The sequence below is a fragment of the Pongo pygmaeus genome, chromosome 6 (assembly GCF_028885625.2).
Source record: "Pongo pygmaeus isolate AG05252 chromosome 6, NHGRI_mPonPyg2-v2.0_pri, whole genome shotgun sequence".
Taxonomy (NCBI): domain Eukaryota; kingdom Metazoa; phylum Chordata; class Mammalia; order Primates; family Hominidae; genus Pongo; species Pongo pygmaeus.
Window position 1 is genome coordinate 122,025,725 of NC_072379.2, and position 26,836 is coordinate 122,052,560.

Sequence of the window (26,836 nt, forward strand, 5' to 3'; positions counted from 1 at the left end):
GGGACCTGGGATTTTGATATTTGCATTCCCAAAACTTACCTGGTAAGTTTTTACTGAACAATTTGATTCATCTAGAAATAACATGATTAATACTGCCCCCAGAGAATAATTTTAACTATTTCATTTTTTAGATTATGCTAGAATAATAAACTGATACAGTTTGTTCGGTTTTACTCTTGCATTCCTAATCCAATCCTTCCTCTACTAAAATTTTTTAAAAACATTTCATTTGGTAAAATCCACATACTCAAGCAAAAATAAAATTTATTGGCCGGGCGCAGTGGCTCACGCCTGTAATCCCAGCACTTTGGGAGGCCGAGGCGGGCGGATCACGAGGTCAGGAGATAGAGACCATCTTGGCTAACGTGGTGAAACCCTGTCTCTATTAAAAACACAAAAAATAAGCCGGGCGTGGTGGCGGGCGCCTGTAGTCCCGGCTACTCGGGAGACTGAGGCAGGAGAATGGCATGAACTCAGAAGGTGGAGCTTGCAGTGAGCAGAGATGGCGCCATTGCACTCCAGCCTGGGCGACAGAGCGAGACTCCACCTTAACAAAATAAAATAAAATAAAATAAAATAAAATAAAATAAAATAAAATAAAATAAAGTAAAATAAAATAAAATAAAATTTATTAACTAAACCAATAAAATTTTAGAACAGAAATGTCATCACAAGGACTCTTATATTTAGCCATGATAGAGATATAGTAATATATCTAATACTCTTTGACACATAATAATACATGGTACACATGTCAAGATACAATCAATGTGCCATGATGTCTGTCTTGTCAATTTTTGCTAATAATGTTCATTAGTACCACTGTCTAAAATTATGTACCTCCCAGGCTGAAAAAAGAAAGGTTTGGACACCATGGTGAAAATACTGCACACATATGAGAGAAAAGAAGTTTGAACTGTAGAGTTGCTGACATGTACAGCAGCAGTTGAGGTGATTGAAAGATATACATATGCCAGTGCAGCCTTCCAAGTGCCTGCATGAACAGACAGTAAGTAGTCACTTAGTAGAATTGCTGCTATCATCTAGACAAGATCCAATCCTAAGTAAGATGCTGAAATTCAAAGTGACAAAGATTTCCAGTTAACCTCTAAGTAATGATCAGGATAATGACAAAAACACTATCTACCATAGAGTGGGAGGACAAAGGATTTTTGATCATCTGTTTAGAATTGCTTTCTGGAAACTTTCAAAGACAGTATGCAACTCTCAAACTAAAATAACTTGAGAACTTTAATGTAAATGGGACAAATGCAAAATGGGTCATTTAAGTCATTTTTGATATATCAAACATAAAGCTGTGGTAAGAGAACTATATCACTCAATTAAACAAATTTTCACTAAGTATTATTTTTCACATACTCAGCTAGCAGCTATTGAAAGTAATTCATTAAAATTATCCAAGCTGAAATGTTTACATTATTTTATTGAGACCAAAACTTACTCATTATAATTTGAAAAGTCATTTTATTTTTTCATAATAAAAATGCATCCATGATCTGATGCAATTCAGCAGTGATAAATTGAATGACTAGAAAAAAGCAGAAATGTAATAAATACTACAGATTATAAATACATGTGTAAAATATGATAGGGAAAGGAACAAGTGAATAGAATAAACATAGAAGAGTTATACAAAGCAGCAATATTATAATTTAAGCTTTACATGGACCAATTTTTCTTTGAAAAAATGATTAATTTTTTGCATTGGCCCATTAATAAACATAGATAAATAATGAACATGGCCAATTAATAATTTGTATGTTAAATATTATTTTTAAAACCCTCTTTACTATATTTAGTTTCAAGAATAAGTTTGTAAATAATCTTATTTGAATAAAAAATGACAAGGTCAGTAACATCTCAAAAGTGCCAACGAAGATTAAAAATAGCAAAGGTTTATTTTTTGCTTTGTCTTTTGTTGTATTTTTAGCATGAGAATTGCTATGATATAACATCTGCATCTTTTGCTAACTGTGCACCTTACTTTGTTTTTGATCATTTTTCCTTTGCTGAATTTTGGAATGCCAATAGCACTTACTCTTTAAAAATTTATTTATTGATATATAATATTTGTACATATTTTGGGGGTGTATGTGATATTTTGTTACCTGTAGTATACAGTGTGTAATGGTCACATCAGGGTAATTGGAAACCCATTCTTTTTCACATCCTTAATTCTAGAAGACTATTCTTATCCTACTTTTGTTTAAATGTTTAGTTTTTTTCTTTCTGATTTAATTTTAAATCATTTATTTTTCTCTTTTGTAACATGTCAGCAGTTTTCATTCTTATTCTTTTTTTCCTTTTTTCATTGCAATGTTTACGTACTAGAGTTATGTGATTTTTCTGTCTGTATACACAGTGATAATTCATTTAGATTTCTACATCTCTTTATTTTTAACATATGACATTATGTATTTCTGAACTAAGATAAACACTTAAGCAAAGTTGTTACTCATATACGAAAATATGTTAATAGTTTTATAGTGTTCAGCTTTCCTTTCTAACTATACTGTACTAATAGTGCAAATCATAGCAAGCCTTATCCATAGCTCTACAAAATGAATTTCTCAGTGTGCCAATATCATAAAAATATGAATTATATTACTCTAACTATAGAGTTCAGTAGAAATAAATTGTTATCTATAAGTTTTCTGTTATTTAGTATATTCAGCCATAATTTTGGAATTAGTGCTTCAATCTCAATTTTCATATTACATGTATATATTAAGAATAATCCAATTGGATTTTTTAAATGAGGAAATGCATTTAGATTAAACTTTTCTCTTCATCACCAGATGACCATGGCTTTGATTTCTCAGCAAATTCTCTGGAACAACACTGCAGAAATGATTTATCCAATTACCGAATTAACTTGTTTATCTTATTTTCTATTTTTAGTTTCATGGGAAATTTCTGAAATAATAAATTGCATTTAAAATGTTACATTGAACTCCAACTGTAAGATGAAACAAATGCTGTAATCTCTTTGAAGGTCAAGTTATAAATTATTCTTATGATGAAGCAAGTTGCAGATGGTTCATGAGCAAAATCTCAAACATGGGCTTCTTGATGAAGGCACATAGATCCTCTTTAGTTGCACCACAATAACAAATATGGACTCTGAGTTATAACAGCAGGTTTCAGGTATTCACGGGAATTGCAGCAGCTACACCATAACTGATTTAAATGTGTGTCATTAGTTATTTAGAGCCACATTTTACAGTCAATTATTAATGCCTTCCAGAAATTACCACAAGATAGTCAGAACTTTTGTGCTTATTATGGCATGGTCTCATTACTCATAGCAGGAGCCCACGAAGGGTAAGTGTAGAGGTCAAACATGGGTACAATCCAGGTACATATGCCAAGCATAACCACAGCAACACCAACAATGTTGACACCAAGTCCAGCTTTAACCTTGAACAGGAAAGAGCATAAATGTCAGTGTCCCAGAAGAAAGCCTATAGGAGATTAGTATCCTATTGTAGGAAGTGTATGCCAGATTTACATGCATCCTAAATGATTAGTATAAATTGTCATTTTTTATTATACTTTAAGTTCTAGGGTACATGTGCACAACGCGCAGGTTTGTCACATATGTATACATGTGCCATGTTGGTGTGCTGCACCCATTAACTCATCATTTCTTAAATCCAGGGGTTCTTCTCCATTCATAGCAAGAGAAAAATCTGTTTCCAACTAAACATCATTGAGTTGGAGAGTCTCGGAGAAGTTCCTCTTAGGAATATACCTAAGTAATTCTGATTAGAGGAAAATCGCTTAGAAATCTGCCATTTCATGTTAAAGCAGAATTTCAGTTTTGTGGTTTTATATTTCAATAAATAAGATTCCAGACACCATATGGCAACTGTATCTTTTATATTCACTCAACATAATTGTTAATTTAACCTTCAATATTTTCTTATTGAGATTTTATGCCATGTCTATTATCTTTCTTAGCATTCTCATGGTTTTAGCTCTTGTATCATTATTCCACAGTCCATTAAACAATCTCAGAGCTGCTTTGTGTCTATTAAAATAAAAATTGGCAAACTACTGCCCTTGATTTGTTTTGGTAAATAAAGTTTTATTGGACCACAACTATGCTTATTTGTTTACATATTTTCTTTGCTTTCATGATACAATGGCAGAGTTGAGTAGTTGTGACAGAGAACATATAGCCCCACAGGGCCTCAAATATCATTTGCCCTTTTACAGAGAAAGTTTGCTTACTCCTGCATTCTCTGCATTAAAACATGGAGACCTGAAGCAAAAGAGGAATATCTAGCAAGGGTGATAACAGATGCCCTCTTTCCTGTCCATGCAAGCCAGCCACTTATTTATCCCAGAATCCTGTTTTTATCCTTTCTAATACACATACATCAGGCATTACTTATATTGTATTATGCATGTTTTCCTTACCAAATGCATATTATTTTTGTGTAGAGACAGTTCTAGAATGTTTATGTTGCAGGGGCTTAGAAACAGCAGTCTGTGTGAAAGAAAGGGAGCTGGGACTTACCTTGGAACTGTATTTGCATAGGAAGCTCACTGAATTTACTTTGGCTATATTATCGTTTGGGTTGGTTTGGAAACTGGTGATGAAGATTTGGAAACTACTAGAATATTCTCAAGCCAGTTCTTATAAAGTACTGAATATTCTGCCAGTACTTTTGTGTTTGGCAAAAATGTGCATGCTTTATCAGTGAAATTCTTCCTTATTGTTTGCTTGTGTTTTCATGTTAGGTCCTGGTGTTGAAATCACAACAAGAAAGATACTTTTTCATCAGTCAGACAGTGACCCAGTGTCTCATTCAGAGGAAATGTTGGTGCATAAATGTTTGTGATAGAAAATCACAGTGTCGTTTTGATTGCTGATTTCTTTAACCATATTTCTTCCTTTTGCCTAGATCAGTTTGGATCCTAGTGTTGACCTGTAAGTTTACGCTGTCACGTGGAGCATGTTCAGTGCTCTTTTCCTTCTTCCAAAGCATTAATAATGCATTCAACATCTCTCTGTTTGTGACCATAAGTTTTAATGGCATGCTCACTTCTGATTATCACTCTTAAAAACAATTCTATGATTAGTCATGCGCACCCCATTCCTAAACTGAATTCAGGCCCTGCTTTTCCTGGTGGTTGATCGGTGTATAAAAGGGAAGATAATTCAAGACATGGCACATAGCAAGATGTATATTGGATCTGATAGTATTTTTTCAGCTAACTCACCATGTCAATGACTTTCAGATGACCATATGAAAAGACAATAGCATTGGGTGGATTTGCTACTGGTAGGAGGAATGCAAACGAAGTACACAGAGTAGAAGGTATCAGAATATAAAGAGGGTTCACATGAATGGCTTCAGCCTGTTGTAAGAGATAAAAAGGAGTCTAAGTAAAATTTTGAAAGTAGACACCAAACATAAAAAAAAAATGTATTATAATAAGCCTTCCCAGAAGCAGGTTGGAACCTAATGACATAAAATTATATACATGATTACAGTTATAACTTGAAGAATATTTTTAAGAAAATGTCTCATCCTCTTGTTATTTATACAGTTATGGATGCCCACTTAAACATTACAGTCCAGTTCATTTAGAAAATAAAATATTATTTATTCCAGAAACTGAAAACAGCAACCATTTATTACTTATATATTGCTAGGAGCTGTGCTAAATATTTACATGTATGTATATATTCATATATTTACACATCATATAGTTTATAATATATAACAAATGTCACATATTTATATATATATATTGAATTTTTACAATGATCTTTTGAGATGGCTACTATAACCTCAAATAACATAAGGAAACGGAGGCCCAGAGAGGCTAAAGTAACTTGTCCGAGCATGCAGCTGGTGAGCAACAGAGCTCAGGTAGGTTTTCAAGTCCCTTTGGCTCCAGCACTTCTCATTACACTAATAACTTTACTGCCTCTGTGATATATGCAATTTAAGATTTGCTTAGGGATCATCACATAAGAAGAGTTACTACTATTCTTAAATCAACACATAATTTTCTAACTGTTCCATGTTGAGAAATTTTAAAAAAGCAGAAAACAACACAAAATGATATTGTACCAATATACACAGCCTACATTTTTTCTACTTTCAATCAGCAGCTTACGAACACCAACATATGCCCTTTGAGCTTGTAGCAGCATAATTCCAGAAAGACAATCCTTCTTAAAGTGCTTTCCTTTCACCAAACCAATCCATCCCAATAAGAAAAACATTTTACTTAAATCTGTTTCTTGTAATTGCTACCTAGATTGAGAAAAGCAGAAAAGAGATTCTTTCCTTCTCTCTCTTAGCAAACCCACTTACTTTTTAAAAATTCTTCCCTGGGCAGTAGAAAACAGTGTCTAAGATATTTAAGCCTGAAGCCTGAAGTGTGAGCCTAGTTTTTCATTCATTTGCAAATCACTTATATGAACCACTTCTCAGAGATTTAGGAACAATGTTCGAGAGGCAAAAGTGTCAGCGGTAGACATCTAAATACTAAAGTTACCAGCAAACACTGAATTCCAAGTCTTATATCTGAAATGGATCTAGTCTGACCCTCTCTCTTATTTATAAAGGAAAAAGCTGGACTGAGAAAAAGTAAGTTGTTCACTTAAGATCATGCTGCTTGAACATGAAAACTTAAAAACAGTTACCTAGAGTGAAGGTCCCCTGAAAGCATTAATACAAATAAAGACCACCCTATAAGTTACTTACAGGAGGCCCATTTAGACCAAAAAAGATTCCATACCACAACATGAGAACCCGCATTCCAAAGCAGAGTACTGTTCTCAATGAAGAGTAAAAATGGGATAAATGAGATACTCACCAATGGAGATAATATTGGGAGAACAACTGTAATGGTAGCTGGATTGCTGGCTACCTCAGTTAAAGATGTGACCATCAAAGAAGATATCAGAATTATTAGCCATATTGGTAATGAACCCAGAGGAGATAATTTATTTCCTATCCACTTAGATAATCCAGACTCCTAAAAAACAAATTTGCAATATTTGTTACTCATGAATAATTCTTTGTAATCAGACACAATAAAATCCGTAAAAAAACATTATTTCCTTTGAAAACTCACTTTCTAAAATATAATTTTAATCTCTCTTTTTTCTGTGGTTTGGTAGGTCTGGGTGGCTTTGGTAGGAAGGAGCTATTGCTTAGTCTTATTTTAACACTAGGAAGATGGTTTAGAAAGTTTGAAATGTATTCCCACTTTTTTCAATTACATTTTAATTTTATCTAATTTATATATGTGGATATTTTAATAGATCATATAGAGGGCTTTAAGAGAAGAGCAGCCCTTCTGATACACCTATGTCTATTCCTAAGTTATATTCTGCAGAGGCAACAACTTTCAAACCTTATTAGCCACTTATAGCTACCTATATTTAGGTATTTATAGTTACCTTTTAAAATAATATTTTAATTATGATTTTTGCTTACTTTTAAAATTTAGACATTATTTACTGACTTTCTAATATGGTACATGATAATTCAGCTCTCTTACACCATCTACCAAACATATATTTTTTGTTTCTTCATTCCCCCACACTCATATATTAACATTTTTGGTTAAATCAATATTTAATGTTTACCACTATGATTAAATAAATATTGTTCATAGCTACACCACTTAGCATACTGTCAGTGCATTTACTCTCCCTTCCCCACAAGGAATAATTATCTCATTATTTTGTTTGCTTAGTTTTCCAAGTACCTATCACTAATTCATCTGAAATTAAAACTAAAAAACTCCCCACAAATAGATGAACATATCAGGTAATTGGTGTCTTTTCATGTTCCCTCATAGAAATATCTATTCTGGAATATTTCCTCCTCCTGCTCCGTTTGGCTTAGTTTCTCTTTAAATCTATTCAACTGTTGTTGTTCTAGGACCCCTCTTTACTATTATATTATGATGTTCCTTCTCCTCCCCACTTTGTGGGAACCATTTTTTAATCTACTCTTGTGCATTGGGGGAGCACTTCCTTCTATAACTTCCTGAGAATTGGTATAAGAGTCTTTGCATGCCTGAAAACCTTTTTCTTTTCTGTTCCCTCTGTTCTTACTGTTTTGCATTTGTAGAATTCTAGGTTCAAAATGATTATAACTCCACACTTCTAAGCCATTACTCCATTTCCTGTGGTTTCCAGTTGGATTCTTTAGAAGCCTGATCATATTCTGCTCTTTGATTCATTATACATAGTGCAGAAAAACTGGCTATACTCAATTAGCAAGGATGTTGTTCTGTGTTTCTCCCCCACATGGAAGGGAAAATCCTCCTTTTGTGAAATTTCTGTGAGCTATTGCATGTATGAATCTTTATGACAACTAGAAGTGGCATGAGAAATACTCTAATTACAAGCAGTATACCCTCAGATCAAAAGCTGGCACAGAAATTCCTAGATGTGAGTACCAGATATCATCTGTGGTTTTGGCTTGTATTTTTGTTTGTCTGCTTGTTTTTCCTTATGACTTTTAGGTAGAAAAAGATTATCCACCATTTTAGTCACATTGACACAAATTAATCCTAGAATAGGTATACTTTAAGAATAGGTTTTATCTATGTCTAATTAGATGTGGAAATGATTATACTACATACTGTTTCCCCTACCTGTAGGCCACTGAAATCATATCTTCATCCCCACGGTTCCAAAATTCTACATAAAGTGCTTTGGTATTGGGTACTCAGTAGCTCTCTCAGTCCAGAATCTCAAAGTCTCTAGCTCTAAGAAATTTCTTGTGTTATTTTGTGGAAATGTTCTTCCTTTCTATTTGTTTCTCTTTTTTCTGAAATGCCTATTAGTTGACTGTTGAACATTTTGGATTGATGTTCTAATGTTCTTATCTCTTTGTGAGCCAGTGTCTCATTGGCTCAATTTTGCTACAAAGTAAATCTCAATTTTCTATCAGGGAGGACAGAGAACAACAGCAGGACTGGGGAAAGCATCTGGGAAGCCCATAGATCCTTATACACTTTTTAAACCATCCTCCATATTCAGCTCTGGCTTTTACTGTGGCTTTCAGAGTTATTCGCTGCCTCCAGTTCCTGAGGTCTGCCAGGATGCTACGGATAACCAGCATGTTTCTTGTTGGCTCTTCATTTTGCCAGCCTGTATGTTTCATATTTTACTATTTTTCTATTTGTACAAAGTCAGTTCCTCTCAAATATCCTCTTTCCATGTTCTAAATGTGATCAACATTTCTTGCCTCTTCTTGTCTCTGTCATATAGTCTTTGTCTTTATGGATTGACATGTTTTTGTTGTTATTGCAATTTTAATGGATATCTGAAATAAAAAATAAATCCTGCATGTTTAACCTAGGAGAGAAAATTTTAAGAACGTATGAAAATTGAAGAGGAGATATTCACTGATAAGAATTTGAAACTATCTATCTGCTCATGAGAGAGAAATCATGTTAAAACAAAAACCCAGGGGCATTTAAGAGAAAAGTAATTGCAATGAGGTGAATTCCATAGTAGTTGCTGTTTCACTGTTCTGTTCCCAACTAGAAAGATTATCTGGTTCTGGACATTGCCAGACTACAATTTGAAAGAAAAGTGTTGAAAATTAATTGCCTCTAAATTTTTTACAGTCCAGTTTTTAGGGGCATATTTGTCCACAGCCATACTCTTGAAGCTCATGGCTTCAATCTGTCCACTTAGAGGTAGAGTTATTCTGGGTATCCTGTAGACATTTGGCTCTGTATATTGAGATTTTTATAGCAAACTAGACCTCCCTCTCTGTGTTCCCAAATTATTCTACTGAGAGAACCTTGTGCATCAGGCTGAGTCCACACCTTTTCATTTCCTCAGATTTTGTATGCTAGGGTCTGGCTGATGCTTTCAAAATCACTTTGAGTGTCTAGCATCCAATCCAGACACATAATTCTGTGCAGAAAAATTGTCAATAAAGTTAGAAGCAAAGGAGTATCTTCCAATAAGTTATCAAGAAGAGAAGAGACAGTGGTTTGTCTTGAGAAGTATAGAAATTTAACCTCCTGGAAGCCAAAGGGCTGAACATGACACCTCTGTCACCATCCTGTTCAATTTGATGACTGAGTAAGGAAATGGAAGAGCCATAAGCTTTGAATATTTCAAATAAGTCTATGAAAACCAGAATGAGTGGTTTTTAATTAATCTAGGAGTAATTAATTTTCATGGAATTTTGGGAGAAGATAATTTTCTTCCAACAACTCTACAAAGACCAGGGCAATTACAAGGGATGAGGGCCTCCCCAAACTGTTGCTTTATATCAACTGGATAGACAAGTCAAATAAAGTCAATCAACATCTCGTGGTGTTTTTATTTCTTCCTAAGATTAGACATATATAATGTTAGAAAGGGTTATGTGAATTTTTCTCCAGACTTTATTCAATAAACATTTACTAATTATCTTTAATGCTAATATTATTTCTCATTCTCTTTTTTTTATCAGCAGTAGCATCATGATATAATGAAGTCCAAGAGCTACTCAAATTCATAATGAAATAAGGTAAAGGCATAAGCAAACAAAGTTTATTTCACTAGGAGTCACTTTACATATTTTCATATACATTTTTCCTTACCAGTCTTCTAATACTATTTCATGAATTAAACATTTTAATCTTTTTTGTATTATTTCTTTTGACATTCTGGAGCACCATAAAAACTACATGTTTTATGCTTGCAGCCTGTAACATTTCTTGAACTCTGAACTCACCTCATTTGTGTGGTATGTTCACTGCATAGCTAGCAAAATTTGCAACATTAAAATGACAGAGTGAAATTGAATATGCCCAAACATTGAATGTCTCTGTGCTCTTCTTTTGAACAGTCTAGTTAATTGTTAAATATCTTACACACAGAGTATTACCTCACAACCATCTGCCAGGGCAAACCCTCCACCAACAAGAATGGCTATGTCCCAGGGCATGAATGACTGGAATTCTTTCCAAGTAATCAGTGGAGAGTAATCAAAAGCAACTGCAAAACAAAAATCCTACAGTTACACATTGCTTAAAATATTACAATATGACATTTGCTTCAGCATCCTACGTAGCCATCTTACAGGAAGTTTGTAATATTCCTACATTGTTTTTAAAGAGGGGAATTAATCTGGAGTTTGAGTAATTTCCACCTGGACTAGGTGGAACATTCTACTATAAGAAAGAGAAAACTCCGTAACTTAAAAAAATCCTTTAGGTAATATTATAGAATATATTTCAATAAATTATAACATTGTCACTTATAATGGTACTCATTCATTCACTCACTCATTCATTTATATTCCACTAACATCTTTGCCAACTGTGAATAGCACAGTGCATTAGACTATAATATTCTTTGCTATGCAAAATGTCCATAATATTCCATTGGTTCCAAGAGCATCTTGTAGCATTTTAATTATTATCCATTAATATTTGAACATTTTATAAGTTTTTAAGTCATAAGGAGGATCATGATAGATTCACCAAGATTTCAGTTTAAAAATAATTCAAGATTCAGATTAAATAAAGTATTATTTGTGAGGTCCTTAAAGTGCTTATAAAAGGATTATCATAAAGATTTCTCTTTATATTTGGCTTCTGTTCTCTCCATTGCTTTGTTGATAAATAAGTTCATTTGGAGACATATTTTGCCCATTTAACATGTGTATAACAGGCAGCCTTCTATATGGTAAGATTTTAAGTTTACTAATAAGCTTCCTTCCAATCATCTTCCCCCAAATCCAAACCAAACCCATCCTCACTGATAACTGAAATTATGTCACCAGGTTTCTTACTTTAAGGTCATATATCTTGTTAAAATGTAAACATCTCTGAAATGTACTTCTTATTTAAAATTTAACATATTATATATTATTTGTCATTTTTAAGCCTTGTATGAATGACTTTAGCAGGGAGAAGAGGTTTTGAAGAATGAGGGGAGAGAGAAAGGTGGGTAGGAGCAAGGCTCTTTCTAAGGGAGGGAATTCAGATGTGGAAACCAGGGAAGCTAAATCCAAACGTGGATTCCTCAGTACTCGCCACTGCCAGACCTCAGGGCTTTGACTGCAATGATCAGAGTCCTTGGGGTCCTATAGGAATCAATGCTCCATATTGCATCACCTCTTTAACACACATGGAGATATTCTAATCTCAAGTGAAAAACAAAATACATTTGTTTGTATGCTGTGCTGGTCACATGTGTCCTGGAAATCTGATACATTAGTCATTTATAGATTCTGACAAGAGTCAAGTGGGCCAACACAACTACATAAATCCCAGTTCCATCCTCATAAGAACAAACAAACAAATAAAACCACAAGTCTACTAGTTAATTTCCAGACAATTACAAATTAGTTGTCCCACATTGACAAGATAGGAATCTGAATACTCAAAACATCCTGTGTTGTAAAGCAAAGATATGGATGAATCTTGTGTTTAAAAAGTGTGTGTGTGTGTGTGTGTGTGTTGAGAGGATGGTATGCTCAGGCAAATGTGCACACTTCTTTGTTCATGTGTTGTAAATACAATGAATGCTGTCGCAGAATACCTTTTCTTTATTTTTATTACTATCATCATTTTTAGAGACTGAGTCTCCCTCTGTTGCCCAGGGCAGTGGCACAATCATTGCCCACTACAGCCTCCAACTCCTGGGCTCAAGTGATCCTCCTGCGTTGGCCTCCAGATTGGCCACCACACCTGGCTAATTTTTTAAATTTTTTGATAGAGCTGGGGTCTCACCATGCTGCTAAGGCTTGTTTCAAACTACTGGCCTCAAGTGATCCTCCTGCCTCAGTCTCCCAAAGTGCTGTGATTACAGGTGTGAGCCACACATCTGGCCCTTTTATTTCAGCTGTGATCCTAGGATATGGCTATGCGAGGTTGATTTAGCTTTTGTTCCAGAACTACTTTGAGAATGTAAATACTCTTTCTCTTGAAATTCATCACCTTTTTAGATCCTCTGCATTTATTACCAAGGTATCATAATGAAGCAATGTCTTCCAAGTTCTTTTTCCTATGTTTGCCAATAGTAAGATTAATTTTGAAGTGAGTTTACCATGGGTCAAATAGTATCACTTGTAGCAGAGCCCTAGCCATGATACAAAAGGAAATCTACTTCTCACTTCTGCAAAGTAAGACGATCTCTCTTGCAGGTGGAAGATGTGCTGGCTTGAAGACAGCATTGCAGTTTTCAAACAGGGCATGCTAGGCCAGGGATTCTGCCAGCATAGACTTTCTTTCTGCTCTAGGTGCCAAGCGAAACCAATGGAATTTTGTAATTTTTGCTCTTCTGTTAAATTTATGCAGAATTATAAGTGATACTCAACCAATTTCTCCTGTAGGTGTAGTTTCAGTCAGTCTCTTAGCTGGGATAAGAAAGAATAGCAGCCCTATAAGTAAAGCAACAGTTGAATCTGTAGCAAAACCAGGGTACCTGTAAAAGGGACAAATACATGTATTAAAAACAGCATCAAGAACTTAAATGAGCTAAAACACCAGTTTTGTTAATAACATATCAGTAGTAGGTTATTATCAGTAGTAGGTGGTGTAGGTTATTTATTCTCAATAATCTGCCCTAAAATATATGGATTCCCAATTAAATGACATAACACTAAAAACAATAATCTCAGACCATAGTCCAATTGTTCCCATATATCTTGTCTTATTTTCAATACCACGTATACACATGCTGACATACTAGGCCAAAGTGGCAAATTTCCCTTTTAGATAAGCTTACAGATTTGTTAAACGATTTCTTCTCTGAATTATTTAATTTAATAATATTGATCGAGATTTGAAGTTGAAACATTACTAGAGCAAGGAAAGCCCCGTATAATTGATTTATAACATCCTTCTATTAAATTGTGGCAAGGCACGATGTTTCTTTGTTCCTCTAAAGCTCTTCTATAAATTGTGAAAAGGAATTGATCTGTTTTCTGAGATATCACACCTGCTTCTGTGTTTATAGGCTCTAACCATATCATACAAATGAAAGCAACCTACTTAATGCTTTGCACCCCATGGAATTCAATCAAGAATACTAATTGTTGGAGTGGTTTAGCCAATGCTCACAAATGATCACCGTATAAATTAAGACTGATTCAGGTCTTAGAATCACCAGACCATTGTAGCAAATAAGACAGGTTCCCAGAAGCCTCAACAGGAAAGAATCTGGAGACCAGATATAACTGAAATAGGCATTAATAATTAGCATTTAGTTTTAAAAGTCAGCAATATTAACTAGTGCATTTCTGTAGCCTGAGAAGAAATATGTACCATGCTAAAGATTCTTTGACTATCTTGCAACTCAGTAATGTGTACACACTACAGAAGCTTCTCTACTTCTATAATTTACTTGAAAAATCTAAAAAGCCAAAGAAATGCCGTTATCTTTCTCAATCTAGCAATTTTTAAAACAGTCTACTTTCTTTAAGTATAGACACATTTTCTTTCATTACTAGTTAAAAATCTACCTTACCATAATTTATCTTACAAACTGGACCGATATTTATAATTTTATTATACCTTATTTCTTTTATTTCAGTTATAATTTTTGGTTGGATTTTTTGGCAAATTGGGCCAGGCATCATGTAACCAGATTTTGTTTTATATAAAAAGACACATTGAATTCAGTCCAGGTACAAACAGATGGAATGAAAACATTAGGTGGTAGCTATAAATCTTGATATATCATGTTAGCTTTAGAAATTCTTAATGCCTGAAACTGTACATAACAAATATGTCCTACAAAATATATACATTAAATTAAATCAAGGCATAAATACTGAAATAATTTCTTTTCTAAGTACTTTAAAAACTATTCTTATCATATTATAACTTATATTTAGTTTCTCAGGAATGCAGTTAGGTTGTCTCAGTATTAAAAACTATTAAGTTTATATAAATTTTATTTGTTTTGGGTTTGCCAATTAGACTTACATTTTAAAATCCCATACTCTCTCAAACCTTTGTTCCTTTCTTATTGTTTTCTCTCAGAATTGTAGGTGGCATGAGTGCCTGCTCATAGCCAATACACTGCTTTCCTGCTACAAACAAAACATCTCCTGTTTCCTCCCATAAGAAACAGAAATTAGAAGCTGATTATATTGAATTTCCTATTGGGATTTCTGCCTGGGCTTTATTAGCTATCTCTGATTTCATTTAATTCTTACGCACTGGTGTTTAGATAAAGACTGTCCCTGTCTAGGATGACAGAAGTTGGATTTTAAAAGGGGGAAGTATTTTTTATGTTGATGTAGATCCTACCACAAAACCACAAAGTATTAATTAAATATTACATAATAACTTGATTTAAATAACTGAATGTCTAAACCTCTCAAAATGAAAAGTTTGATTTCTAAGGGAATCAAAAAGTTTATAAAAATGAAGCTGATCCTTTAAAACACACCACCATATTGACTTGTGTGGTCATTAGGAATTTGGACTCAGACTTCGCACCCTTTAGAAACATTGACAATGCCTATAAAACCAGAACGTTCTGATTCAGGGAGGGAAGAATTTCTTTATTTTATGTGGGCAAAATATATGTGACCTAAACAATTTTGGTTTCTACCCCAAAATACAATTTTTTTTTTTTTTTTTTGCTGGGGGATGTGAGACAGGAAGTCCAAGTAAGACATGTGCTGAATTTAGAAATTAGAGTAGTTCAGTGAAAGATAGATTGGGAACACAAATCTCACAACCAAATTATTTATATTGACATGTAGGATGGTCCTTAATTTAGAAAATTATGCTATACTCTTCCCCCTCACTTCATACAACTCAGCAATTGATTACTGGTGTATGACACTGAGATATAAAATTAACACTGACCTAGCTTCTAGCATCAGCTTTTAAAATCAGTCTTATTATTTCTTCAGAAATTCCTTATCTATGAAATGGAGGCTAGGCTGAACTTGTAGTGAACTAGTGCAAAAATGTAAATAAATGAAGAAAAAAGACAAGATACTAAACCAAACAAATAGTCCTCCATAGAATTAAAAAACAAAGTGGGTAAAAATCACATAATATGAATTTATATCAGATTATTAAGAGGCATTGAGTGGTATTTATTTCACATGATAACATTAGTATAGCACTTCCTATAGGGAGAAGACCAGCACTATTGTAAATGCTATAATTATCTCCATCTTACAGATGAAGACCCTGAGAATTAAGTGACTTGTCCAAAGTAAGTGGATGAGTCAGGAATGGAACCCAAGCAGTGTGGATCTGAAATCTATGCTCCCAACCACCATAGAACATAGCCTTTCTGCTACTATCTTTCTAATTTTGTAGGGATGGGAATAATTTTGTCTAATGGACTTTGCCTTTTAGTAACAGAGTAAGTAGTATGGTTATTCTTTCTGTGCTCGTATCCTAGATTTCATTCCTTATATTTTTTTTCTGAAAAGATTAGAATTTAAAATATCTTTTCAAGGGAAAGAAAGAAAAATATCTCATCCAATCTTTCAGAATTACAGGAACCACATAGGAGAGAAGCAGAATATAAAACAGGAAGGGCTGACAAACATAACATTCAAAGCTTACTCTGAAAAAAGTGCAGACCAACCAGGAACAAATCCAGGATCTCGACTAAACCATAGCAGAGCCATTATAATGAAGAGGACCAAGGTCACAATTTCTTGATACCTGTGGAAAAATTCCAACAGCATCACTTCTTATTTTCTCAGTCGGGACATTTGTAGAAACTCCTTGAGCTATTGTCAGGAATGATCTCAGCAGAACACTAAACACTGTAAGAACTAGATGTGTCAATAATTTGAGAGCATCAGTGCAGTTTGAAAAAGCCCTTACTCCTCTTTGGGGTCTCTCAGCTTCTTTTCATTTTACCTGGCAAATTTTAGTTAGACAGGGTATGTGTTTTATCATGTTGAGTTGTAGTCTATAATCTCCATAGCTTAGCAAATTTGGGGCCCTAATCAAGTGTCATAAATATCTTGCAAGCAATTATGTACTTGTTTGCTTTTCAACAGCTACTTGCAGTGTAAACAGCATTTCTCTCTCTCTTCTCTCTCTCTCTGTCTCTCTCTCTCTCTCTCTCTGTGTGTGTGTGTGTGTATGTGTGTCTTACCTTATTGGCCCAAGTTTTTGGTATTCTTGCTTAATCACCTCAGCACAAGCTTTTTGTTGGACTATTTTGGTTTTGCCACATTTGAACGTCTCCTTAAAACTGCAAAGAATAATTAAGCCTGTAAGCAAGAAATTCTTTTACTACCACCTCCCTGTAAGGAAGATCTTTTTGCAAAGTGTCATCATCTTCATGCAATATGGATCTCCCTTCATGCAATATGAATCCCCCTGTTAATAACAGATATCTGTGCTTTTCACCTCTACCTCCACCTCCTTTTTTGAATGTCTTCCGTCTTTTCTGTTTTTGCCTGGTTTGCTCACTTTTTCATGTTCAATTTTCATTGCATATTTTCCATGACATCCTTTACCAATCTCTTCCTTTTTCCAAGTTATTTTGTACCATTGGAATTTTGCCATGTGCCACTTATCTCTAACTAACATTTTATTATGTACTGGATCTTATATATTTAAAATGTATTTATTGGTATCTTGGTTGTTAATTGTTCCACACATGTAAGTTTTAGCCCACTAGTTAAATTATTTGAGGGCAGGGACAGTGAGGTGGTCATAGATGTTTTCTTTGGCCTGCTGTCTCTGAACACTGCTACCTCTGAACATACACAGTAAATACTTGACCCATCAATCCAATAGTAACTTTGGCAAATGTATGAGACAGTTGGGGTCAGATCCATCAATTTTCACAAAGTATGCTAAACTTGAGTTTTACACTAGTGCAGGCACTGATCATGGTCAGAGACTAAACTAAGCCTAGTCTTAGAAGTAAAATAAACTCACCATAAATACCATTTGACCCAGCAATCCCATTACTTGGTATATACCCAAAGGAATATAAATCATTCTGTTATAATGATACATGCATGCATGTGTTCACTGCAGCACTATTCACAATAGCAAAGACATGGAATCAACCCAAATTCCCATCAATGATAGACTGGATAAAGAAAATGTGGTACATATACACAATGGAATACTATGCAGCCAAAACAAGGAACGAGATCATGTCCTTTGCAGGGCCATGGATGGAGCTGGAAGTCATTATCCTCAGCAAACTAACACAGTAACAGAAAACCAAACACCACATGTTCTCACTCATAAGTGGGAGCTGAACAAGGAGAACACATGGACCCAGGGAGAAGAACAACACACACTGGGGCCTGTCAGGGGTGTGGAGGGAGGGAGAGCATCAAGATAAACAGGTAATGCATGTGGGACTTAATACCTAGGTGATGGGTTGATAGGTGCAACAAACCATCATGGCACACGTTTGCCTATTTAACAAACCTGCACATCCTGCACATGTATCACGGAACTTAAGATAAAATTTAAAAAAGAAGTAAAACTCTATTACATTTTTTTCTTTAAGTTTCTTTACTCATATGTCCTAATAGCACCCACAACATAATCTTCCTGTTTATTTCCAATAGTAACTGACACTTTTTATTGTTTCAGCTGCTTGTTTTAGTGACCTCCTTCCTTACTAATTTTCTGTCTTGAAGTCCAGTGTCTTCAAAACTGAACAGTTTTTGTGAAATACTGTTCTAGATGTAGACTTTTAAAAAAGTTCCTCCAGAGGAAGAACTAAATGAGAAAATGGCTAGATTCTTATGGATTATCTCTTGGAATGTTTATGAGTAGCTCAGTTAGTTTACATTTTGTGTGAGTATAGACAAAAAGGACATTTTCTTCTCTAAAGTATCTGGGGCAAGCCTATACATTCATAATCACCCTCATGCATACACCTCAATGCCTGAATATGAGTGAATGGACAGTGCTACATTTATGATCAATTAGGAAATAATTGCTTTTTACAATCTCAGTTAAATTACTGACTAGTGCCAGTCTCAAACTTTTACCCCTTGTAATGACATAAATACTACTATTATAAGAAACTAATGCGCCACCTAGAGAGCAATCTGTAGAAGAGAAAATCATAGTAAAGAAGGAGATGAGTCTCCTTAGAAACAATTTTCCACCCAGTACATTGCATATGTAGTTTATCATTTTGGTTGCAGACAATAAATAGTTAAGTCGAAAGCCAAATTGGCATTGCTACAAATGAAGGTTAATGCCTTCACAAAGGAACTGACAAAGCCTATGACAATGCATCAAACTCTCTATTTAAATAATTCAATGGCACTGACAGATGAGCTCCTCTTCTCAGGTATGTTGAGATCATTTATAATGGGTGAGTTAACTGTGTTAATACCCAACATACTAATCAGAATATATGCTAGTTTGCCAGGGGAGTGGCTGGTAATTTCCGTCTGTCAATCTAAAATCTCTGGAGGTAAACACCTTGGCAGACAGAAAAGGACACTGAAAAATCAGCTGGAGCATGAATCTGTGCAGTGTTTAACAGATAGTGGACACCAAGAGAACTGTTTAAACATACCACTGATCATGATTTACAGACTTTGCCTAGTGTATGCACTTCATGGGATTTTTTTTCCTCATTGAGAGCACATTTCAATATATTTGCCTTTTATCTTCTTAATTTCTCCTTTTTAAATGGTATGCCATTTTAAAATAATGACAATGGTTGCATATATATTTTATAAAGTCTTTAAATATAGCAATGAAGAACCTGTGACTCTTTTGACTTGGGATTGCCACCTCCTGTATCCTGCATTGCTACCTGCACGATCGAATAGTCCCCAAAGGCTTGGATTTCCTGAAAGGGGCACTTAGTATGGAGCTGGCCTCTCCTCATTGATGCCCACCTGCTGAAGTCAGTGACATTTTACACATTTGCTTCAGCAGGAGGACTGCCACATGCTGCTCCCACAATCTGGATAGAATTATTTTTTTAATCATCAGTACCATCTTCTCACTACTAATAAAACCATGGCAGTTCTGGAGAAAAAGCAGAAAGAGGAATCAAGAGGGGAGAATGTCAGTCCTCATATTACTAGGCATGGAAACCATGGCCACAGGCATGGAACCACATCTGATTTCAGCGTTTTTCTTTCCTTTTCTTTTCTTTTGAGACAGACTTTTGCTCTTGTCACACAGGCTGGAGTGCAATGGTGCGATCTCAGCTCACTGCAACCTCCGCCTCCCAGGTTCAAGCGATTCTCCTGCCTCAGCCTCCTGAGTAGCTGTGATTACAGGCACCTGCCACCACGCCCAGCTAATTTTTGTATTTTTAGTAGAGAAGGGGTTTCACCATGCTGGCCAGGCTGGTCTCTAACTGCTGACCTCAGGAGATCCATTCCCCTGGCCTCCCAAAGCATTTCACTTTTCAAAGGAAGTACACATAGCTGGCTTCAGTCTCTCTGGTTTGGTGAATAACATGCTGTTTTATTCATAGGTCCTTGAAATTATTTAAATAAAACCCCACAAAAATAAATTTGAGCTGTTTTGTTTTTCAGGAAAAAAAAAATACTCAAGATTTGATATACAGCGACTTCACCTTTCTTTTAGGAGTATTGTTAAACTAGTAGAAATTACAGGCTGCATTTTAGATTTTGCTCTGGAGCCCTTCATAATTTTAAATGCTAGTTGTCATCTAAGTCATGTAACTCATTGGTACTTATGAACTACCAGCTTTGATCCCAGCCAAGATAATATGTTGAAGTTGTCTTTGAATGCATGCATTTGACATTTTAGTGGCATCAGTCGGTCTTTATTGGTCAATATTTTTTTTTACTTTGACTTCTACGTGTTCAACTTAGGCCCAGATGTGTTAGAATTATAGCCTTGGAAGGGATCTTACTGATTTTCTGGGTAAATTCTATCATCTTACAATTGAAGACACTGAGACTGAGAATGGGTCCGGACTTGCAATGATCTCTTATCTGGCCTCTGAGAAGCCAGAATTTTATTCCTGGTCTAGTAATTCCTAAAACAATATTCTTTCCACAGAGAACATCCTCAGATCTTTATTGTACTTGGTATATTGAAAAGGATGTCAATTTTGGTGCTAGCATGATGCAGGAAGCCCTATATGTCACAGTGTAAGTAGCTTGATAACCCAAGGAAGTCTCCACATTAAACCAAGTGGAGGGCCAAACCTTAAAATTCCCCTTTAACAAGTTGGACATCAGATTGAGTTATTTATGCCCTTCAATATCTTATCATCTTAGGACTCAAAGGACACTTAGATGATTTGTTTTCTAATCTTTATTTTTATTTATTTATTTATTTATTTGAGACAGAGTCTTGCTCTGTCATCCAGGCTGGAATGCAATGGCGAAATCTCGGCTCACTGCAACCTCTGCCTCCCGGGTTCAAGCAATTCTCCTTCCTCAGCCTCCTGAGTAGCTGGGACTACCCACAACACCTGGCTATTTTTTGTATTTTTTTAGTAGAGATGGGGTTTCACCATGTTGACCAGGATGGTGTCGATATCCTGATCACGTGATCCAACCACCTTGATCTCCCAAAGTGCTAGGATTACAGTTGTGTGCCACTGTGTCTGGCCCTAATCTTTATTTTTATTTATTTTATTTTTTGAAACAGTTCTCTGTCGCCCAGGCTGTAGTTCAGTGGTGTGATCTCAGCTCACTGCAACCTCCACCCCGCAAGCTCAAGCAATCCTTCCACCTCAGCCTCTTGAGTAGCTGGGACCAGAGGCGCACACCACCATGCCTGGATGGTCCTTTTAGGGGAGAGGTTTTTTTTTTTTTGGTTTTTTGTTTGTTTGTTTTTGGTAGAGACAGGGTTTCGCCATATTGTCCAGGCTGCTCTTGAACTCAGAGAGGATTGCACAAGTAATCCTCCCACCTTGGCCTTTCAAAGTGCTGGGATTACAGGCATGAGCCACCGCATCTGGCCCCTTTCTAATCTTTAATTAACTGTTCCACAGCCAGTATTATTTAAATGAGATTCAAGCTTATCCTTAAAATACGCATATGTGTGTATTAATTTTGTGAGCAACAAAAATGCAGAAAGGTTGCCTGCATGGCATAGGGGAAAGAGCATCGGATAAGAAGCTAAGAACTGGGAACCTAGACACCTTTATTTAGCCTATTAACATGAAATATTTACTTACTTGAATCCTAGGAAAAACCACTGAAGCCAGATCCAGGATAAGAGTAGAATGATAAGAGCAGCCGGGAAGGAAAACGTAAACCATGATCCAAAGTTGAGGCAACGACAGTCAGGATAGCGTCTGTGTGAAAACATGGAGACGTGTTCGGGGAAGCAGAGACAGGTGGAATCCTTTCTGACTGCCACAGGGAAGCAGCAGTCCACCTCTTCCCTGTGTTGCTGTCCAAGAAGGAAGTCCTGGAATATACTCATCATTAAGTAGAGCAGTTTTACCCCTTGTCTCCTGTCTTGATTCTGGAACTGCATAATTATCACTGCATCCCATATAAGCAAGAGTGGATGTGTTTTGATTTTTGTTCTCTATATTTCATCTTTAAGGAAGTGCTTGTGGAAAAAACCCAGTGCAGTGCTTGGCTTTAATGAGTATTAAATGCACAAGAAATGGGTGTTCATGAGGTGTGTGCATTTTGTTGTCACTACTCAGATCATCAGTATATGAACAAGGAAAGACACATATGCAGAATTGGGAACAGATGAAAATTAATGGGACTGAATGTCTGTTCCCATTTCACCTTGGTGGCTGGAATTCTTGGCCCTATGAAAGGACTCTGATCTAGCCTAGGTCATCTCCCATGGCTGTTTTCCCCTCTGTTTCTTCTATCCCAAAGCACAGCAACCATCGAACCAGGTATATGGTAGCTCTTTCTTCCTAGAACCAGGTGGTGCTTTGGGACACTGTCAAATGGAATAATTCTGAGCCAGATAAAAATAATTAAAAGTTCTGAAGAAATCAACAACTTTTCTTTTTTATCTTACCTATTTTCAACTTTTAAACTCACATAATAACTCAACAACAACAACATAAGATCAGACACTAGCACAGTTTCTTTGGTAACCTCACATTCATTGTTCTAAAATGTCTAATACTAAATAAATTCTTATATAGTTATTTATTTTATAACTATGGAGAAACAATAGGAAATTTGAGAAACAGTTGTCTTTACTTTTTTTCTAAAATCAATAACACAAAGATAAATTTGAAAATCTGAAAAACAAAGATATACAGAAGTAATAAAAACATCATTAATACTTTAATGTTTGAAGTCATAAAATATGTAGAACTTTATAGAAATATAGATTTGCAATTTTTTTCTATTTTAATCATACTTTGTCATTTAAAAATCATGTAAGTAATAAAATATTTCATGTTATATCTATGTAGCAAATTTATACACTTTAGAGTGTTTCTTTTTCTACTTTAAGATGGTTCCTAATAATAATGGGCCCTCAAAAGTCTAGATTTCTAAGGTTTTCTATAATTTTCTTTGAGCTTATGAAAAGTTACTAATCTCCCTAGGCCCTAGAATTATCTTTAGCAACTGGAGGATAACTTTTATCTATCTTGAAGAGATCCAAATATTAGCTTACATATTTATGCAATTAGAAAGTGACAAGTGATAATTAAAGATGTTAGAAAATTTGCAGTGTGATGAATGGAAAAATGCTTTATCACATCCATGAGGCTCTATTGAAAACTGTTCATTTTTGAAAAATGTTTGTTGTCTCCAATTGGAAAATAAAGTAATGGGAGAAAAGCTGATTTCCCATTAACATTAGACTTGGATTACAGGATGACCTATGTTATTCTGTACAACCTAATCACACTCACAAATGCTGCTTGGATTAGGTTTAGACCCATGTCCTCAAGCCTATTTTCACTTTTCACCATCTGTGGCTCATATCTTGAAATCAGTATGCAGAGCTCTCTCTACCCACTGGAGAGAATCCTGCAAAATGTATTTGACTGAAGATGGGCTTTTCAGAATTTTTGCCTGGAGGAATAGTTTTAGAAAACTGAGAGCCTGAAAAAGTTAAACTTCGCTGTTTTGTTTAGTTTAGTTTAGTAGTATGGAAATATATAAACAACCACATGGGACTATGCCTCTATAATCATAACCTTTACCCTTATACCTAGAGTGAATATTTTGAACAAATAAAGAAATATATGGCATACTCTAAGGATTTTCTTTCGCTGTGATGTTCCTTGTCCCACTCTTTCTCATGTCCTGCAAGTGAAGAGACGTCAAACATGCATCTAAAGCAAATACAGATTTCTTCTATCATGAACTATGCTAAGACATTTAATTCTGATGAAATCCTTTTCTTTTACCTAACACTGTTTGGTATCTACCAAGTGCCAGGTGCTCTCCAAGCTACTGGGGACATAGTGGTGAATGAGATTGACCTGGTCCAGGCCCTCATGAAGTTTATGTTGATGTGGGGCACACAGGCAATAAACAGGTAAACATATAACAAAATAGGAAACAAAACAGAATAATGTAATAAAAAGTGATTGGGGAAGGGGGAAATTTTACATAATGTCATCAGAGAAGGTAACATTTTAGATGAGACCTAAATAGCAAGAAGGAGCCAGTCATGTGAATAACTGGGAAACAGCATTCCAGACAGAGGAAATAGCAATTACAAAGTCCTTGAGTTAGGAATGAGTTTGTCACACTTGTGGAGAGACAGGAAGCCACTGTGGCTGTGGGTAGTGAGTGAAGGTGAGTGTGACATGAAAGAAGTAGTCAATAGGGATCAGATCATGTATAACCTTGTAGCCAGTCTGAAAGTATGCGGATTTTATTACAAATGCAATAAGGACCAATTGGAACGTAGTAAGTTAGTAACGTGACATGATCTAATTAGTAATTGACATAAAACAGATTGGCTTCTGGATGCATTCTCAGGATTGACGGCAACAAGAGTGGAAACAGCGTGTGATGTTCAGGATGTGGTAGACAGAGTTCCAAGATATGCCCCAAATTCCTGCCTCCTGGTGTACATGCCTTGTACGATCTCCTCTTCTGTGTGGATAGAATCTGTGAATATGATGAGATATCACTCCTGTGATTAGGTTGTGTAGTGAAAAAAGTGAAGGGATTTTGCTTAGGTAATCAAAGTCCGTATCAATTGAAACTGAGTTAATCAAAAGCACGAACTATCCAGGGTAGGCATGACTTAATCAGGTGAGCCCTTAAAAGAGAGTTTCCTGCTGGCCTGAAGAAGCAAATGCCCTGTTGTCAGAGGAAGGGGCCCTGTAGCAAGGCAGGGCCTGAAGGCAGCCTTTAGAAGCTGAGAGTGACCCCATGCCAACAGCCAGCAAGAAAATGGACACGTCAGTAATTAAACTGCAAGGAACAAAATTCTACTGACAACGTCAATAAGCTTGGAGGAATACCCTGAGCCCCTATCTAGGTTACAGGCCCAGTTGCCACCCTGCTGTCAGCCTGGTAAGATCCTGAGCAGGAACCCAGCTAACCCTTGCCTGGAGTCTTTTTTTAAAAAATTCTTAAAATTTTTAATTTTTGTGGGTACATAGTTGGTGTATATATGTATGGGGTACATGAGATGTTTTGATACAGGCATTCAATGTGTAATAATCATGTCTTAGAAATGGGGTTATCCATCCCCCCAAGCATTTATCCTTTATGTTACAAATAATCCAATTATACTCTTTTAGTTATTTTTAAATGTACAATTAAATTATTATTAAGTGTAGTCACCCTGTTGTCCTATCAAATACTAGGTCTTATTCATTCTTTCTGCCAATTTTGTACCCATTAACCATCCCCACCTTTCAGCCCACACCCTATTATCCTTCCCAGTCTTTGGTCACCATTCTTCTACTGTCTATCACCATTAGTTCATTTGTTTTTATTTTAGATCCCACAAATCACTGAGAACATGTAATGTCTTTCTGTACCTGGTTTATTTCACTTAACATACTGACTTCCACTTCCATTTATGTTGTTGCAAATGACAGGATCTCATTCTTTTTTATGGCTAAACAGTATTCCGTTGTGTATGTGTACCACATTTTCTTCATCCATCTGTTGATGGGCACTTGGGTTGCATCCAAATCGTGGCTATTATTAATATACACAGCATTGCAACAAACATGGGAGTGCAGATATACCTTCCAAATACTGATTTTCTTTATTTTGGGTATATACCCTGCAGTGGGATTGCTGAATCACGTGGTAGCTTTATTTTAGTTTTTGATGAACTTCCAAACTGTTCTCCATAGTGGTTGTACTAATAATTTACATTCCTACCAACAGTGTATGAGGGTTTCCTTTTCTCTACATCCCCACCAGCATTTGTTATTGCCTGTCTTTTGGATAAAAGCCATTTTACCTGGGGTGAGATGATATCTCTTTGTAGTTTTGATTTACATTTCTCTGATGATCAATGATGTTGAATGCCTTTTCATCTGCCTGTTTGCCATTTGTATGTCTTCTTTTGAGAAATATCCAAATATTTTGCCCATTTTTAATCGTATTATTAGATTTTTCCATATAGAGTTGTTTGAGCTCCTTATATATTTTGGTTATTAATACTTTGTTAGATGGAAAACTTGCAAATATTTTCTCTCATTCCGTGGATTTATCTATTCATGTTGTTGATTGTTTCCTTTGCTGTGCAGAAGCTTATTAACTTGATGTGATGCTATTTGTCCATTTTTGCTTTGGTTGCCTGGGCCTGTGGGGTATTATTCAAGAAATTTTTGCCCAGACCCATGTAGTGGAGAGTTTAACCAATGTTTTCTTGTAGTAGTTTCATAGTTTGAGGTCTTAGGCTTAAGTGTTTAATTTATTTTGATTTCATTTTTGTTTATGGCAAGAAATAAGGGCCTAGTTTTATTCTTCTGCAT

The 26,836-nt window shown here is 35.5% G+C and overlaps 1 protein-coding gene across 2 annotated transcripts in view; it reads right to left on the reverse strand.

The window, feature by feature from the left end:
• Nucleotides 1-1,497: 1,497 nt before the first annotated feature.
• The window catches only part of SLC13A1 (solute carrier family 13 member 1), an 86,610-nt gene continuing 61,271 nt past the window's right edge, over nt 1,498-26,836 (reverse strand). The window contains exons 8-15 of one of the 2 annotated variants that reach the window (XM_054496707.2): nt 22,121-22,240; nt 17,108-17,206; nt 16,564-16,665; nt 13,341-13,447; nt 10,902-11,011; nt 6,865-7,026; nt 5,254-5,391; nt 1,498-3,441 (exon numbers count right to left, since the gene is read on the reverse strand). In XM_054496707.2, coding sequence (XP_054352682.1) covers nt 3,304-3,441; nt 5,254-5,391; nt 6,865-7,026; nt 10,902-11,011; nt 13,341-13,447; nt 16,564-16,665; nt 17,108-17,206; nt 22,121-22,240 — 976 coding nt within the window. In that variant the 3' untranslated portion in view covers nt 1,498-3,303. The remainder of the gene's footprint in view (nt 3,442-5,253; nt 5,392-6,864; nt 7,027-10,901; nt 11,012-13,340; nt 13,448-16,563; nt 16,666-17,107; nt 17,207-22,120; nt 22,241-26,836) is intronic. The other variant, XM_054496708.2, reaches the window with a different exon arrangement.